Source organism: Oryzias latipes, chromosome 15, assembly GCF_002234675.1.
Source record: "Oryzias latipes chromosome 15, ASM223467v1".
In the NCBI taxonomy this organism is placed as follows: Eukaryota; Metazoa; Chordata; class Actinopteri; order Beloniformes; family Adrianichthyidae; genus Oryzias; species Oryzias latipes.
Genome location: NC_019873.2, coordinates 11861337 through 11873685, shown reverse-complemented (window position 1 = coordinate 11873685; position 12349 = coordinate 11861337). Strand labels below are relative to the sequence as shown.

General features: G+C 44.3%; 1 protein-coding gene across 2 annotated transcripts in view; it reads right to left on the bottom strand.

The window, feature by feature from the left end:
• Positions 1-12349, bottom strand: part of LOC101167979 (E3 ubiquitin-protein ligase pellino homolog 1) — a 37212-nt gene that overhangs the window by 4173 nt on the left and 20690 nt on the right. The window contains exons 2-6 of one of the 2 annotated variants that reach the window (XM_004076996.4): positions 5168-5439; positions 1564-1693; positions 1087-1188; positions 397-594; positions 117-305 (exon numbers count right to left, since the gene is read on the bottom strand). In XM_004076996.4, the coding sequence (XP_004077044.1) occupies positions 117-305; positions 397-594; positions 1087-1188; positions 1564-1693; positions 5168-5250 (702 nt within the window). In that variant the 5' untranslated portion in view covers positions 5251-5439. The remainder of the gene's footprint in view (positions 1-116; positions 306-396; positions 595-1086; positions 1189-1563; positions 1694-5167; positions 5440-12349) is intronic. The other variant, XM_011484182.3, reaches the window with a different exon arrangement.

Sequence of the window (12349 nt, the reverse complement as noted above, 5' to 3'; positions counted from 1 at the left end):
CACACGGTTGCCATGGAGATGGGATCGTGTTCAACCAAGTTTAACAGGTGTGAGTCAGACGAGCGGGTTTGGATCAGAACCGAACGAGAGGAGCAAACGCAGCCCGGTCTTCTCACCATCTTCCCCCGCTGCTGCGCCGAGCGCGTCTCCCTCAGGGTGAAGACATTCCCGCAGACGGAGATCTCCCTCCAGACGCCTGGTTTGGAGTCCTGCGTGAAGCCGTTGCGCGGGTGCATGACCAGCACGCCGTTGGTGGTCAGCCCGTCCATCTGACCGTCAGACGTCTCCCACTTTGCAGCCTTCTCCTGGAACAGAGATGGACAGCGACATCAGGGTCTCCTCGCCTCTCCAAGGGGCGGGGTCAAACCCCCAACAAGGAGGAGAAGCGCCGCTCACCCCTAGAAATATGTTCTTGGAGGAATCGAAGCCTGCGGCGTAGATGCGGGCGGTGTAAGGCGGTGTGCGCTGGCACAGGATGCGGCAGGCGAAGCGGGAGATGGTGCTCTGGACCGACTGGGTGTCGGCGTTGCTCTGGCTGCCGGCCACTGTGTCCGTCACCACAAAGTCGATCGGACTCTCCGTGGATCGGCCGATCTGACGGGAGACAGAAAGATGACTCAGCAGGAATCAGCAGTGAGATCAGCTAAGAGTCGATGTGGGAGACCAGAGGGAAACAGAAGTTTGTGACCTCAGTGAGGCTGTTAAAATTTGGTGGTTGCCAGGGAAACCGTGCACTTTAATGAGGTTAAAAAAGCCCAAAGTTCTGCGTTTTTCTGTGGCAAAGTGTGAAGTTTTCATATCATTTCGGGGAATTCTTATAACCGCTGATGCTTCTGACTTGGACAGAATTCTTTTGCTGTTCGTGTTTTAAGTTCATCTTTCATAGAAAACATGAGATATCGTGATTTTCTGATGCTTTTTAGGTCATGTAACTTTGATATGTTGAGTTTTCCTTCCTGATTCATCGTCAGGTTTTTCATCAAAGACCTGACGATACACCAACGTTCTGCCGATGAAGATGATCTCTTAGTTTTGAGGCTCAAATGTTTTCAGCAGCGACAGACTTCTCAGGCGTGTGCGTCTCACCTGGAACATGTCAGTATTGCTCTCGTGGGTGTACTCCACCACCACCGTCTGGACTCGGGACAGAGTGTAGGAGATGCTGTGCAGGTCTTTGTTGCTTATGGCCTGATGGAACAGGAAAAAAAAGTTGACTGAGGACACAGGAAGCCGATTAATCAGTCATTATTTTCTGCTCTACAGTGAAGGTGGGGCGGGACAGTGTCCGACCAGCAGGGCGCGCCCTTCAGGTCTGCTGAGGGAACATGCTCCTTCATTTTATGTCTTCATTAACAGAAAAACCTCCATTCTGCCTGATTTGATTATATTTTTTTACACCTTTTCATACTACTTTGCTTTTTTTTAAACAGAATTCATGAAAACTGAGGAGACACTCGGACCATGTGCTTGTGGTAGGGGGAGGAGTCAAATGCTGCTGATGAAGACGATAGGTTTAGGAGCAGTGAGGTGCTTTCTGCCTCTTCGTGTGTTAGTGCGTGTTACCTTGGCTGCTTGCGGGGAGCAGGAGATGTGAACCGTACTCGGTTTCACTCCGTTTGCTTTCGGTCTCTTGTAGAGCGCGAAGCGGCTTTTGCGCCGGCCCCGGTCCCCGTTGGGCAGAGAGCCATTGTACCTGCACACACACAAACACATACACTCTTTAGTGGGACCGTCCTATACAATACAGGGAGTAAAAAACATGGCGGGTTAGACTCTGCAGGCCCCCTCCTGATGTTCCCAGAAAACGTCCTCCGAGCGCGAGTGCACGTCGCTGCAGAAAAACACGCTGACATCACTGAGCCTGGCTAAGGACAGGAGTGTGTGTGTTTGTGTGTGTGTGTGTGTGTGTGTGTGGCCTTTTTACTGCGCCTCCTCTGATTAAAGGAGCAAATCATGGCAGTGAGGACTCCTTCCTGCAGCTTCACAGACAGCTGTAGCATCAATCTTTCACCACCTGCTCAGTGGACTCACACACGCCTGAGCCGGTTATTTGGGACAGACGAGGCGAAAACCTAAAGTCCTGATCTGAGCCAGGGTTCCCGCAGGTTTGTGGTTTCTGCTGGTTGACGCTCAGAAAAAAAAAATCAGCTGAGGGATGTTGTTTGTGTGTATTTTAATCTTAATTTTAATTCACTTTGTCGTGTAAGTTACAGATGTTCTTCTGTTCTTTTATAATGTTGCACTGTTCTGAATGCCACTGTGCTGCTGCAGACAATAGAATTTCCTCATCGTGGGATAAATAAAGTCTTATCTATCTAAAAATCCAAAACCAAACCAAATATGGTTTGAGAAATTCTGAACACTAAACTCTTTTTATTGGTGGATTCTGAATCTTTTTATTTTGGTTGTTGTTGATTTGTTGTAAAAATAAAGTCGGGGCGGCCGTGGTGCAGCGGTAGGGCGGTCGACCCATGATCGTAATATTGCAGGTTCGATTCCCGCCATGCACGCCCATGAGTCGATGCATCCTTGGGCAAGACGCTGAACCCCACCTTGCCTCTGGTGGTAGGCGGGCACCTGCGTGTGTGAATGTGTGTGTGACTGTAAAGCGCCCTGGGCTTTGTAGGTAGAAAAGCGCTATATAAGTATTTACCATAGCTGCAGATGAACGGTTTTTGAACAATATTTACTGAAATGTGCTAAAATGCATCATAAACACACAAACCCTGAAAGCATCAGTGCCTAAAGCTGATGGAAAACAACATTTCCAAGAAACACGTGGAAATGTTTCAGTTTTGTGACGGTCAATAGTTGGTAAGATTTAACCCTTAGTGGTCTCTGAACTCACCGGTGCGTTTGCCGATCAGCTGTTCACAATGACGTAGCAAAGACAACGGCTTCCCCATTTCTAAAGTTTTCCTTCCAAATTTTACGTGAAGGTTTCAAAAAGCTTTGGAATTTTTGGTTTAAAACAAACAACAAGAGTTATGACACATAATCCTTGTAATAGTGTGTGTGGTTTAGTGGAGTTTTGTCTGTTTACTAATCATTGCTTTGGCCATGACTTTACTTTGTTTTTAAATTTATACATTTTTATCAGCGAATCAGACAGGATGTGCCGAAAGATGAACAACAACATTTGGATTTTTTCTCTACATGTTTGATCTTTTTTCATGAAACATAAAAACTGTTTGACGTCAGCATTTGCGTTTAAAAAAAAGACAACATTTACGACTCAGAATGGACTTTTTTGGACAGTTTCAGGTTCATTGTGGAACTATTGTATGATATAATTAAAAATATAAATAAAAAAAAGAATAATGTTTTTGTTTGCTTTCCGGATGAAGACAGCAGCAAAAGAATCTGCTTCAAAGCGAACAGTCGGTTCCGGCTCTGCAGTCATAGATTTTTGTTTGTTTGCCCTAAAATGCTGCTTCTGTGTTCTGATGAATCCAGGTTATGCTCAGCTCCAAGTCCTGATGATTCTAAGAAACCCCTGTTTCTGGTTTGGGTACAGAAAAGTATTTTGCTTCTTTATCTGGTTTTAAAAGTTCTGAATGTTGCAGCGCTTTTCTGTTTCAGATCAAGCACATTTCTTCTAAATCTGACGGAAGAGAGCGACACTCTGGCAGATCAAAGGTGAAACCGGGTTCAAAGGGAGCTGGCTGGTTTGGAGAGGGCCTGGTCAACAGATGGAAGGGCTGCAGGCCTAAAAGGTTTGTGTGTAACCGTGGTGACGGGGTAGAGAAACCACGGTAAGCTGAACCTGTAGCCAGACAGAGGGCGGAGCCGTCTACGAGCAGACGGTTGAATGAAGGTGCTAACGCTCCTGAAGAGCTGAAGAAGCTAGGGAGGAAAGAGGGAGTCGGCCTGCTGGAGTTCACTGCAGTCTGAGAGCAGTTCATGGTGCCGCTGTGATGCGTTCATGACTGCAGCTCCTCTGTGCATGTGTGGGGGCACGAGCGCTGTATGGCACGTGGGCAGTGTGACACACATTCCCCTGCTGTTGGTTCAGAATGCAGTATTTGCACAAGGATTTCATCTCTTAGGGATAAATACTTTTCTGATAATATTAGTTAAACCTGATCACTAAATGTATCACTTTACAGAAGCTGATGGTGAAGCAGCAACCAGGTGTCAAACCAGAAACTTCCTGCTGGGTTTAAAGACAGAATCTAAGTCTCTGAGAGGTTTGAGTCCAAAACTTGGAGTCTCTAATGAACCACATGAGATCCCTCATCCACATGGAGAAAACTGTGAACAGAGGAGAACCTTCATGGGAGCGAGTGACCACAATGAGTCCAGAGGGTAAGGTCAGAGGTCATGATTTAACAATCTTTTGGAAAAAACTGGATCTATTGAAGAGTTGAAGGAGAAAAGACACTGCTGAACAAAGTGAAAGATCTAGGTTAACCTCAAGACCTTCGGACAAATATTCTGATAAGATGGAACAGGAACATCTGGTCTCAGATGTTTAGTTTAGATAAAGCTTCAGTTTCGGGACTTTAAACAAAGCAGAAATGTCTGAACTGCAAGTATTCCATATTCAATTTGAGTGAGATGTGTTAACTCAGGGGGTCAAAGGTCAGGTGCTGAGCTCTTACTGCTTCCCCCAATCCAAGTCCAGGAGCGGAAAAAGCCGAGCGAGTGGAAAGCCGGGGTTCTCCCTCGTAAAGGCTTTTTCCACACCGGTCTGCCTGAGAGAAACCGCAGCAGGACAGCGAGGTGTGAGTCAGCGCCGAGCCGCTGACAGGACACGTGGGGGGCGGGCTCAGGATGACACACAAACCCTAACCCGACCTCAAGGCTGATCTCAGCCCAGCCAGGTCAATGACAGCTGCACAACAACGTGTTGATGTCAGGATGAGATGTCAGCTGGTGGTCTGTCTGGTCAGGGTTTGATGTTTTCATCTCATATTTTACAAAACAAAAAAAAAAAAACTGTTTAATATTTAACACTGAAGCCAAAGTTACGTTTTTAAAGCAGGAGATTTCAAACAGATCAAAACCCAGCAGATCAGCTTTTTTGGATCTGAATTTGTTTTCCATAAATCCATAAAATGTTTTAGTTGATGCAAGTTAAAATGCAAACCATCAAAACTTTGACAAAAAGCTTTATGTAAATTCAGAGGACTAGCTACCCCAGTAATTGTTCTGTGCTTCTTACCCCAGCACGATGAGCTCTCCGTACTTCACTGGCACTTTGGTGGAGGAGGAGGTGGAGATGTTTTCCTGCTCTGGGGAGTACATCAGGAAGGGCGGGCTGAGTTTTGGAGGAGGAGGAGGTGAGGAGCGACAGGTGAGACCTCACGAGGTGACAGGATGCAGTAGAAGGGGTGGGATGGGGAGGAGGAGGCGGAAGGGTAAGGGTCAGCTGAGCCTCGGCTCCAACGTTTCAAGCGTCATGTGCTCGTCCGTCACAGCGTTGCGTCTTCTGCCCTGCAGAGAAAAAACCTCATGAAGAACTCCTGAAACGATCTTTTTGAGCTCTGTTGTGTGATGAGCAGGAGCTCTTTTCATTTGATAAATGTATTTAAAGAATTGTCATAAGAACACAGTAGATTTAGGAATAGCATTCATAAAATGTTCATATTTGTTGAGTTTTAACTTTGGAAAGCCTGTGAAGTCACATTTCCTGTTTATAAAAAAAGGAAATAAGCATGGGGTCCAAATTACATTAAAATCCAGGGTATAGATAGTCCTGCACTATAGTCTTTTAGGGGAATGTAGCTGTTTCAGCTGCCATTTTGGATCCTCCATGACGCCACAGACTAGAAAAATAGAAGCGCCGCTCTCTCTGTATTTAAGCTCTATAACCAGGTTGTATAACAGCGCCGCTCTAGTGGCTGCCTACTGCAGTTGCTATGCATCTGTCTCAAAACGTTTTTCAGGTTTCTCCGCTCTCGACCTTTATTAAAGCCAGCCGGTCACCTGCCCTTCAGTTTGATAATGGAGAGATGTGTCACTGAAGGAGAAGTTTCCCAGCACCGTTCATTTATCGATTATCAGAAAATAAAAAGAATTCTGCTGCACTTTCTGCCTCAACTGTGTGACCATGGCGACCGTGAAGTCCGTATTTAAAATACGTTTGAAGAGTTCAAAGAATCAGACTGACAGACTGTTTTTTGTAAACAACAGAAACAAAGGAACACAAATGTTTACAACCCAGATTTGAGCAAAAGTCCAATATTGTAGATCAACATGAAAAATGAAAAAAAAAAAGGAAGCTGATGTGATCAGTACATGTGACTAAAATTGTTCTTATTCAGACAGACTGTAAAAAGGTTGTGTTTTATTTTGATGGGACTTCTTCCTTCTGGCCTGAAGAACCTCTTTTGTCACTGAGACTCTTCGTAAAAGTTCTACAGATTAGCTTTTATTTGAACTCAACCGTTCGGACCAATTCAAAACAAGACATCAAAGTTTTCCTTGAATGTACTGTTTCCTTCTGAAATCAGAGGAGCGTCTGTGGTGGGAGGCTTCTCGCTGATCAAAGCGCTTGATGCAGTCGCTTCTTAGTCATCGCACAAAGTCAGCATCTAAACTCTCTGAGCACAGGAAGTCACAGAAGAGGAGAAGACGCGTGAGAAAGAGGGCATGAGAAAAGGGAAAGCATGGACTTCCTGTAACAGTACGCTGCCGGTGCTCAGCTAATGACCTTTCTGGAACATCTCCTCCTCTCTCCCACTCACCAAGCAAAAAAAGAATAAGCAGAGATCACCATACGAATGGCAAAGCAGTCCTCTCTGAACAATAACATCCTCACTCAGTTCCAGGCAATCTGCTGCACATGAAGCAGAATGCTCCTCTGTTGCAGTCCCACAGAGCCTGTCTGCTGGGAGCATGAACACCACTCATGAATGTAGGATGGAGCTTTTGATGAGGAGCGAGGAAGGGTGGGGGCAGGACGGCTGCTCAAGTCCCACCAGACTGAGTGGGAGAGGTTCACGGAGGAACCATCCAAGTATATCTCTATCAGACACACGACGTCAGACAAAGGCATCTTTGAGGGAAAGTTTGAGAGTTTTCATTTTGTCTGAGCACGAACACCAGACAACTGTTAAGACAAAAGAATGAAGGTCAAACATCAGTGTCCTCAGAAATCAGAGGACAACCTCCTTTTGATCCCAGGGAAACAAGGAAATCTTCTCCTCTTATGTTGTATAGTCGAGTAGAGATGTACGTTTTCACATGTTGCTCCTCCAGAAATTAAATTGTTAGATCCATCACAACGCAAGTCTATTGACTGGCTTTCACGTATGGCACTCTCAAGAGAGAACCAGAGACTAAAGCGGACCGACCCTTCTTGAAAATAATCACGCAGTTTGAACAGCTGATCATTTGAAAGCACTATTGTCTCTAACCAAGACCAAAAAAAGCAGGAAGAAGAATAGGAGCTAGTAGTCAACCACTGACTACATGACTGTGCGTGAGTGATGTCATCCATAGAAAATGCCTCACTTCCAGCTCCAACCAAATTCCAGTCACCATGTTTTTGTGATACAGGTGTTGCCATGTTGGAGTCATTGTCGATCTGAGTCATCGTTTCTATGGCAACCACCCTCACCAATTAGGAGTGAGCTTGTAGGAAGGCCATATCCCTAAAACTTGACTATGGGGCATGCGAAACATGTCAATCAAATGTTTTGAATGTTCGCCGTGAGACCACATCCTTTTATTTAGGCATCTAATTGATCAGTTTATAACTTGAATAACCTGAACTATATTAAAAATTAAGATTAGCAAGAACATGTTAAAAAATGTATCAGAGCAAGAACAGGTATTCTGACAAATGAAATGATTGTCTAATAGCTGTTTATTTCTCTATAAGTCTATGGGATTTTAGCTTCTCTGAACCAGCGGGTACTTCCTGTTTGGAATGCAAGGGGGGAGGCACTCAGTCCAGTTCTCTTATACAGCTCATAGAGTCAACCTACAGAAGAGCAGTGAAGAGCAAATTCAAGTTAGTGCGAAGTCTCCTCAGCGCAGATTAGCTCCAAGAAGAACAACAATGTGTTGATGTCTACAGATGATGATCACTCCTCTGCAAGGAGCTACGTTAACAGCTGGAAGCTCTTCATCGCTCAAGTCATCACAGAGGACTCTAGGAAACTGCATTATCTTGTTTACATTTCAAATACCTATAAATCGGTGCGAGGCTCCCAAACGAACGCAGTGGCAAACACAGGGACATATCCCCAAAAAGTACAGGGAAACTCCTCCCCATGCTGTAAGTGGGTTGTTGAACACTAAGCCCAAGATTCAGTTCACCTTTCATAGTATTTTTACCTACATCAGAGCAAAAAATTGAGAAAAAATGCACTTATATCAACCAAAACCGAAGCGTTTTAGACTCCATCAGCACCAAAACACATCACACTGCCCAGCAAGTGACATTACTTGTGCTATTTTAAGTCAAATCGACTTAACCTTTTAGAAGAAGTTGCAGCTAAGATTTTACCATCAGAGTTAAAAACAGTCCTTTTCCTCTGTCTCGACTGTATAGAGCGTTCCTGCAGCTGTCCGTCTTTCAGCTGCACAGATGCATTTGATCCATTATTTATCAGCAGACAGATCGCACAGGAAGTGTTAAGTGCGAGGTCGGAGCTTTTCAGTAACCGCTGCCCATCGTAGTGAGAGCAACACTGACGTTCACTCAAAAGAAAGTATCTGGCAGCTGGTTTACCTTTATACACAGAGGGCGGAGGTAAGTGCATTAAATGTATTAGAAAGTCTTTTATCAAACCCTGCCACGGCTTGTTAGCACAGCATAACACCATTTGTTCATCTGTCTTAAACCCAGAGACTTCTAGAAGTTTGAAAGCTTTGTCTAGAAAGTTTAAGTTATCTCATCAGTCAGAGGAAGAAGCAATGCCTTGATTTAAAAAGAATCTAAACATGTTTGAGATCCAGCCAGAACTCTAAAAAGCTGAATATGAGCTGGGGAAATGAGCATACTCGAGGTCAAACATTTGAGTGTTCAGAGGGGATCGTACAGGAATCTCTGAGTCTTTTTACAACTTCACTTTATTGCCCTGGAGTGACACAGGTAGTGGTGTAAAGTCTGAGCCTCTGCAGCCCTGTGTGGCTGCTGTCCAGCTGCTGCTTAGCTACCGACACACACAGTTACACAACAAGGCAGCGAAGAGGCTGACTTCACCGGCGCTGTGCTGACAGCGGCTCATAAAACTTTACTGCAACCAGGCACAGACGACACCTGCCACTCCCAACACGCCACAACAAAACACACGTCTGCATGTGAAAGGATGCAGAGCGCCTGCACATGCCCGGTGAAGCAGGACCCGAAGCCCGGCACAGTGCTCTCGCTTTGACTTGAAAGGGGGAAAAGTCTGTCATTTCTGCAAGCTAAAGGTTGACACACTTTTTAAAATCACAAGGCACGCCTGCGTGGAAACAAACAAACCAACCCCAGGCTGTGAGGGCTTCTCAGCTGCCAAGTCAGGAACCAGAACTGGGTCAGAAGATCCTACGAAAGGGGTCACAGACAGAATCTGTGAAAGGAGGCACGGCGTTCACTGGTCTGCGAGTTTACCCCGGATAAAGATCGATGGACAGCCTGGGGCAGTCATATGAGCCGACCGCGGACAGCTTCCCTGCCACTAGTAAGCTGGTGACCTGGGTAAAACACTGGGGGGGAAAAGGCATAGGCTGGAACAGCATTCTGCTAAAACCAAGCAGTATCTGCACTTAAAACAAGCTAGAATCTTAGGTTTTACAAAACCAGAAACTAAGCCAGATTCTACGAGAAATAAGCAGAACTGCACAAAACGAGTTTCTGCTTCTTAAAGTCCCACACTGATCATCTTTTAATCTATTGTAAAATCATTCCCAGTGGTCTGTTAATTATGATAATGCAATTTTTAGTCAAAATCAAAAATCGTTTTCTAGGACATTTTCTGCATAGCAGCAATAGATCATCAGAAGTTAACCTCTGAGATTTAGGCGGGACTGTTACCGCAGAGCAACCCCACACTCTTCCCCTTCCCATTACTAACCCTCAACAAAAAAGGCGAGCAATATTGGAGCTATCCAGCCGTCCAGTTTTGAGCCAGATGTCAGCTCAGACGAGGAAAACAAATACATACATGGATCTATTTCTCTGCAAGTGGATGCATGAGAATGGAGTGGAGCAGGGAGCTTGTGACCTACCCAGTGTATTTTCTACATAACAAATATGAACTTTTTTAAACACCTTTTTTTTTATCTGCTCCTGATTCACAACAATATGACTAAAGAAATGCAATTTTAAGCTTCATTTTCTTTATATATGTCCTCCATCATCAGTAAAATTCCACAAGTGCATGTAAAAAGTGGTCTTTAACGTAAAAAAATGAACGCAAAACAATGTTTTTCTTATGTTTGTCCAAACACGTGATTAAAGTCATCATATCCATTGTGCGTTTTGTAAATGTTTAGAGGCTGCAATATTGATAAACATTTGGTTTTAAAAAAAAAAAAGCATGGACGCATTAAGTCAGACTTAGGACCAGAGCCACCTCAGCTGGCTTTGGATGTGGAGGAGAAGCGGTTCTACTCTGAGCTCTCCGTGGGTGATGGAGCTTCTCACCCCATCTCTAAGGGAGCGCCCAGTCACCCTACGGAGGAAGCTCATTTCAGCCGCTTGTATTCGGGAAAAATCTCAGAAAAACCAAACCATTCCAAGCAATATCTGGACTTACAGCATGGTGTGAGCTTTTCATTACTGGAAAGAGGTATTAATATTCTGCTAAAGTAAAGTGGGTCATCAAATCAATAAATAATTACAGATGCTTGGCAAAGACTCAGAAGCGACCTCATCAATCTGGAGCTTTAAACATGTTTTTAGGTAAACAAACATGAACATTTTTTATTAGAAATAAAGATTAGTTTTATTTTGCAGCATTTGTGCCTTCCTATGTATTCTAGCACATGTAGTATATCAAAATGTTCAGGGGGAAAAAAAGAACCTGACCTGCTGCGTTCATGAGCCTTCAGATCCTATGCCTGCTGAGCTAAAGTCTGATGGAGATGTGAGAAGGAAGTGGATGAGTGTTTCGGTACAAATGATAAACGTAAAGAAGTGAAAAGGCTCATCTGCAGCCACGTGTCCTTCCAGAAAAGGATCGTCAGCCCCTGTGATCGCCCTGGCAATGAGGCGCTGAGCAGCACAACCACACGGTCTTCATTACTCAAAATGCTTTCCCACATTTCCCTCTGCTCTCTTCACCTCTTTGTCAGTTCTACGTTTGATCTCTTCATCATGAGAAGATGATGAGAAATCCTCGCTTCTAAGAAATAACTGCTTCATACGACGGAGTTTTAGGGCCACGGTGAGGAAAAAAAATTCTGGCCAACGTGGCGAGATTAAAGTCGTCATGTCGACTTTAATCTCGTCATGACGAGAAAAAACTCGACACAAAGTTTCGAGAAAAAACTCGTCTTGTCGAGATAAAAGTCGAAATAAAGTTTCGAGATTAAAGTCGCAATGTTGCGCGAGAGAAGTGAAGCTGAGTCTTTCAGGAGTATTCAGTGTTATGGCTAATGTTAGTGAGCTAGTGGCTTTGTATTTAAGAGTTTACGACAGAGTTTTATGGCCACAAAAAAAATAAATTTTATTAGGAGATAAAAACTCGTAAATTTACGGGGAAAAATTCATAGATTAACAAGGAGAAAACCCCGAAGTTGTCCGTTTATCGGAGCCTAGCTTGAAGATGAAAGATGTGGAGCCTTTTGTGAAGCTTTATTTCCGGATTATAGGTTTAAAATAAAGAGATTCTGAGTCTTTTGGCGACTCAAAATCAGATTAGTTTCCGTGTAGCAGTCTTTCCGGAGTTCGGTGTAAAGCGGAGTTTCATCTGTAAAATAAGGAGCTCAGAGACACGTTTGGGTGCAGAGGATCGCTGCAGCCTTTATTCTCCTTTTCATTCACATAACCTGAAGTTCATCTGTCACATTACGTCATGAACCTGTCATCCTAACACCAATGCGGAAGTAAACAGTGTTACATACGCCCCCTCCTGCAGATGAAGCGACCCGTTTGATCATTAAAAAACAAAGATGAATGAAAATAGTCTGTTACATTAGCATTACAACGTTGAAAAAGGCAAAAAGTGCTTCTCCTCCTCAGACGGAAGCATCACACAAACGTAGAGATCTGGTCTTTGGTGGAGGAAGAAAGGATTCAAGTGGACAGCTGCAGGGACACCCGATGGCTTCATCGGGCTGCAGAGATCCTGCAAACCAACCATCAATAAATAAAACTTTAATAACTTGTAAATCAATCAAATGAGCCTCCAGACATTTGGAACGTTATCAATAAACATTCAGCTCACCTGTTAAAGTTTAGGTG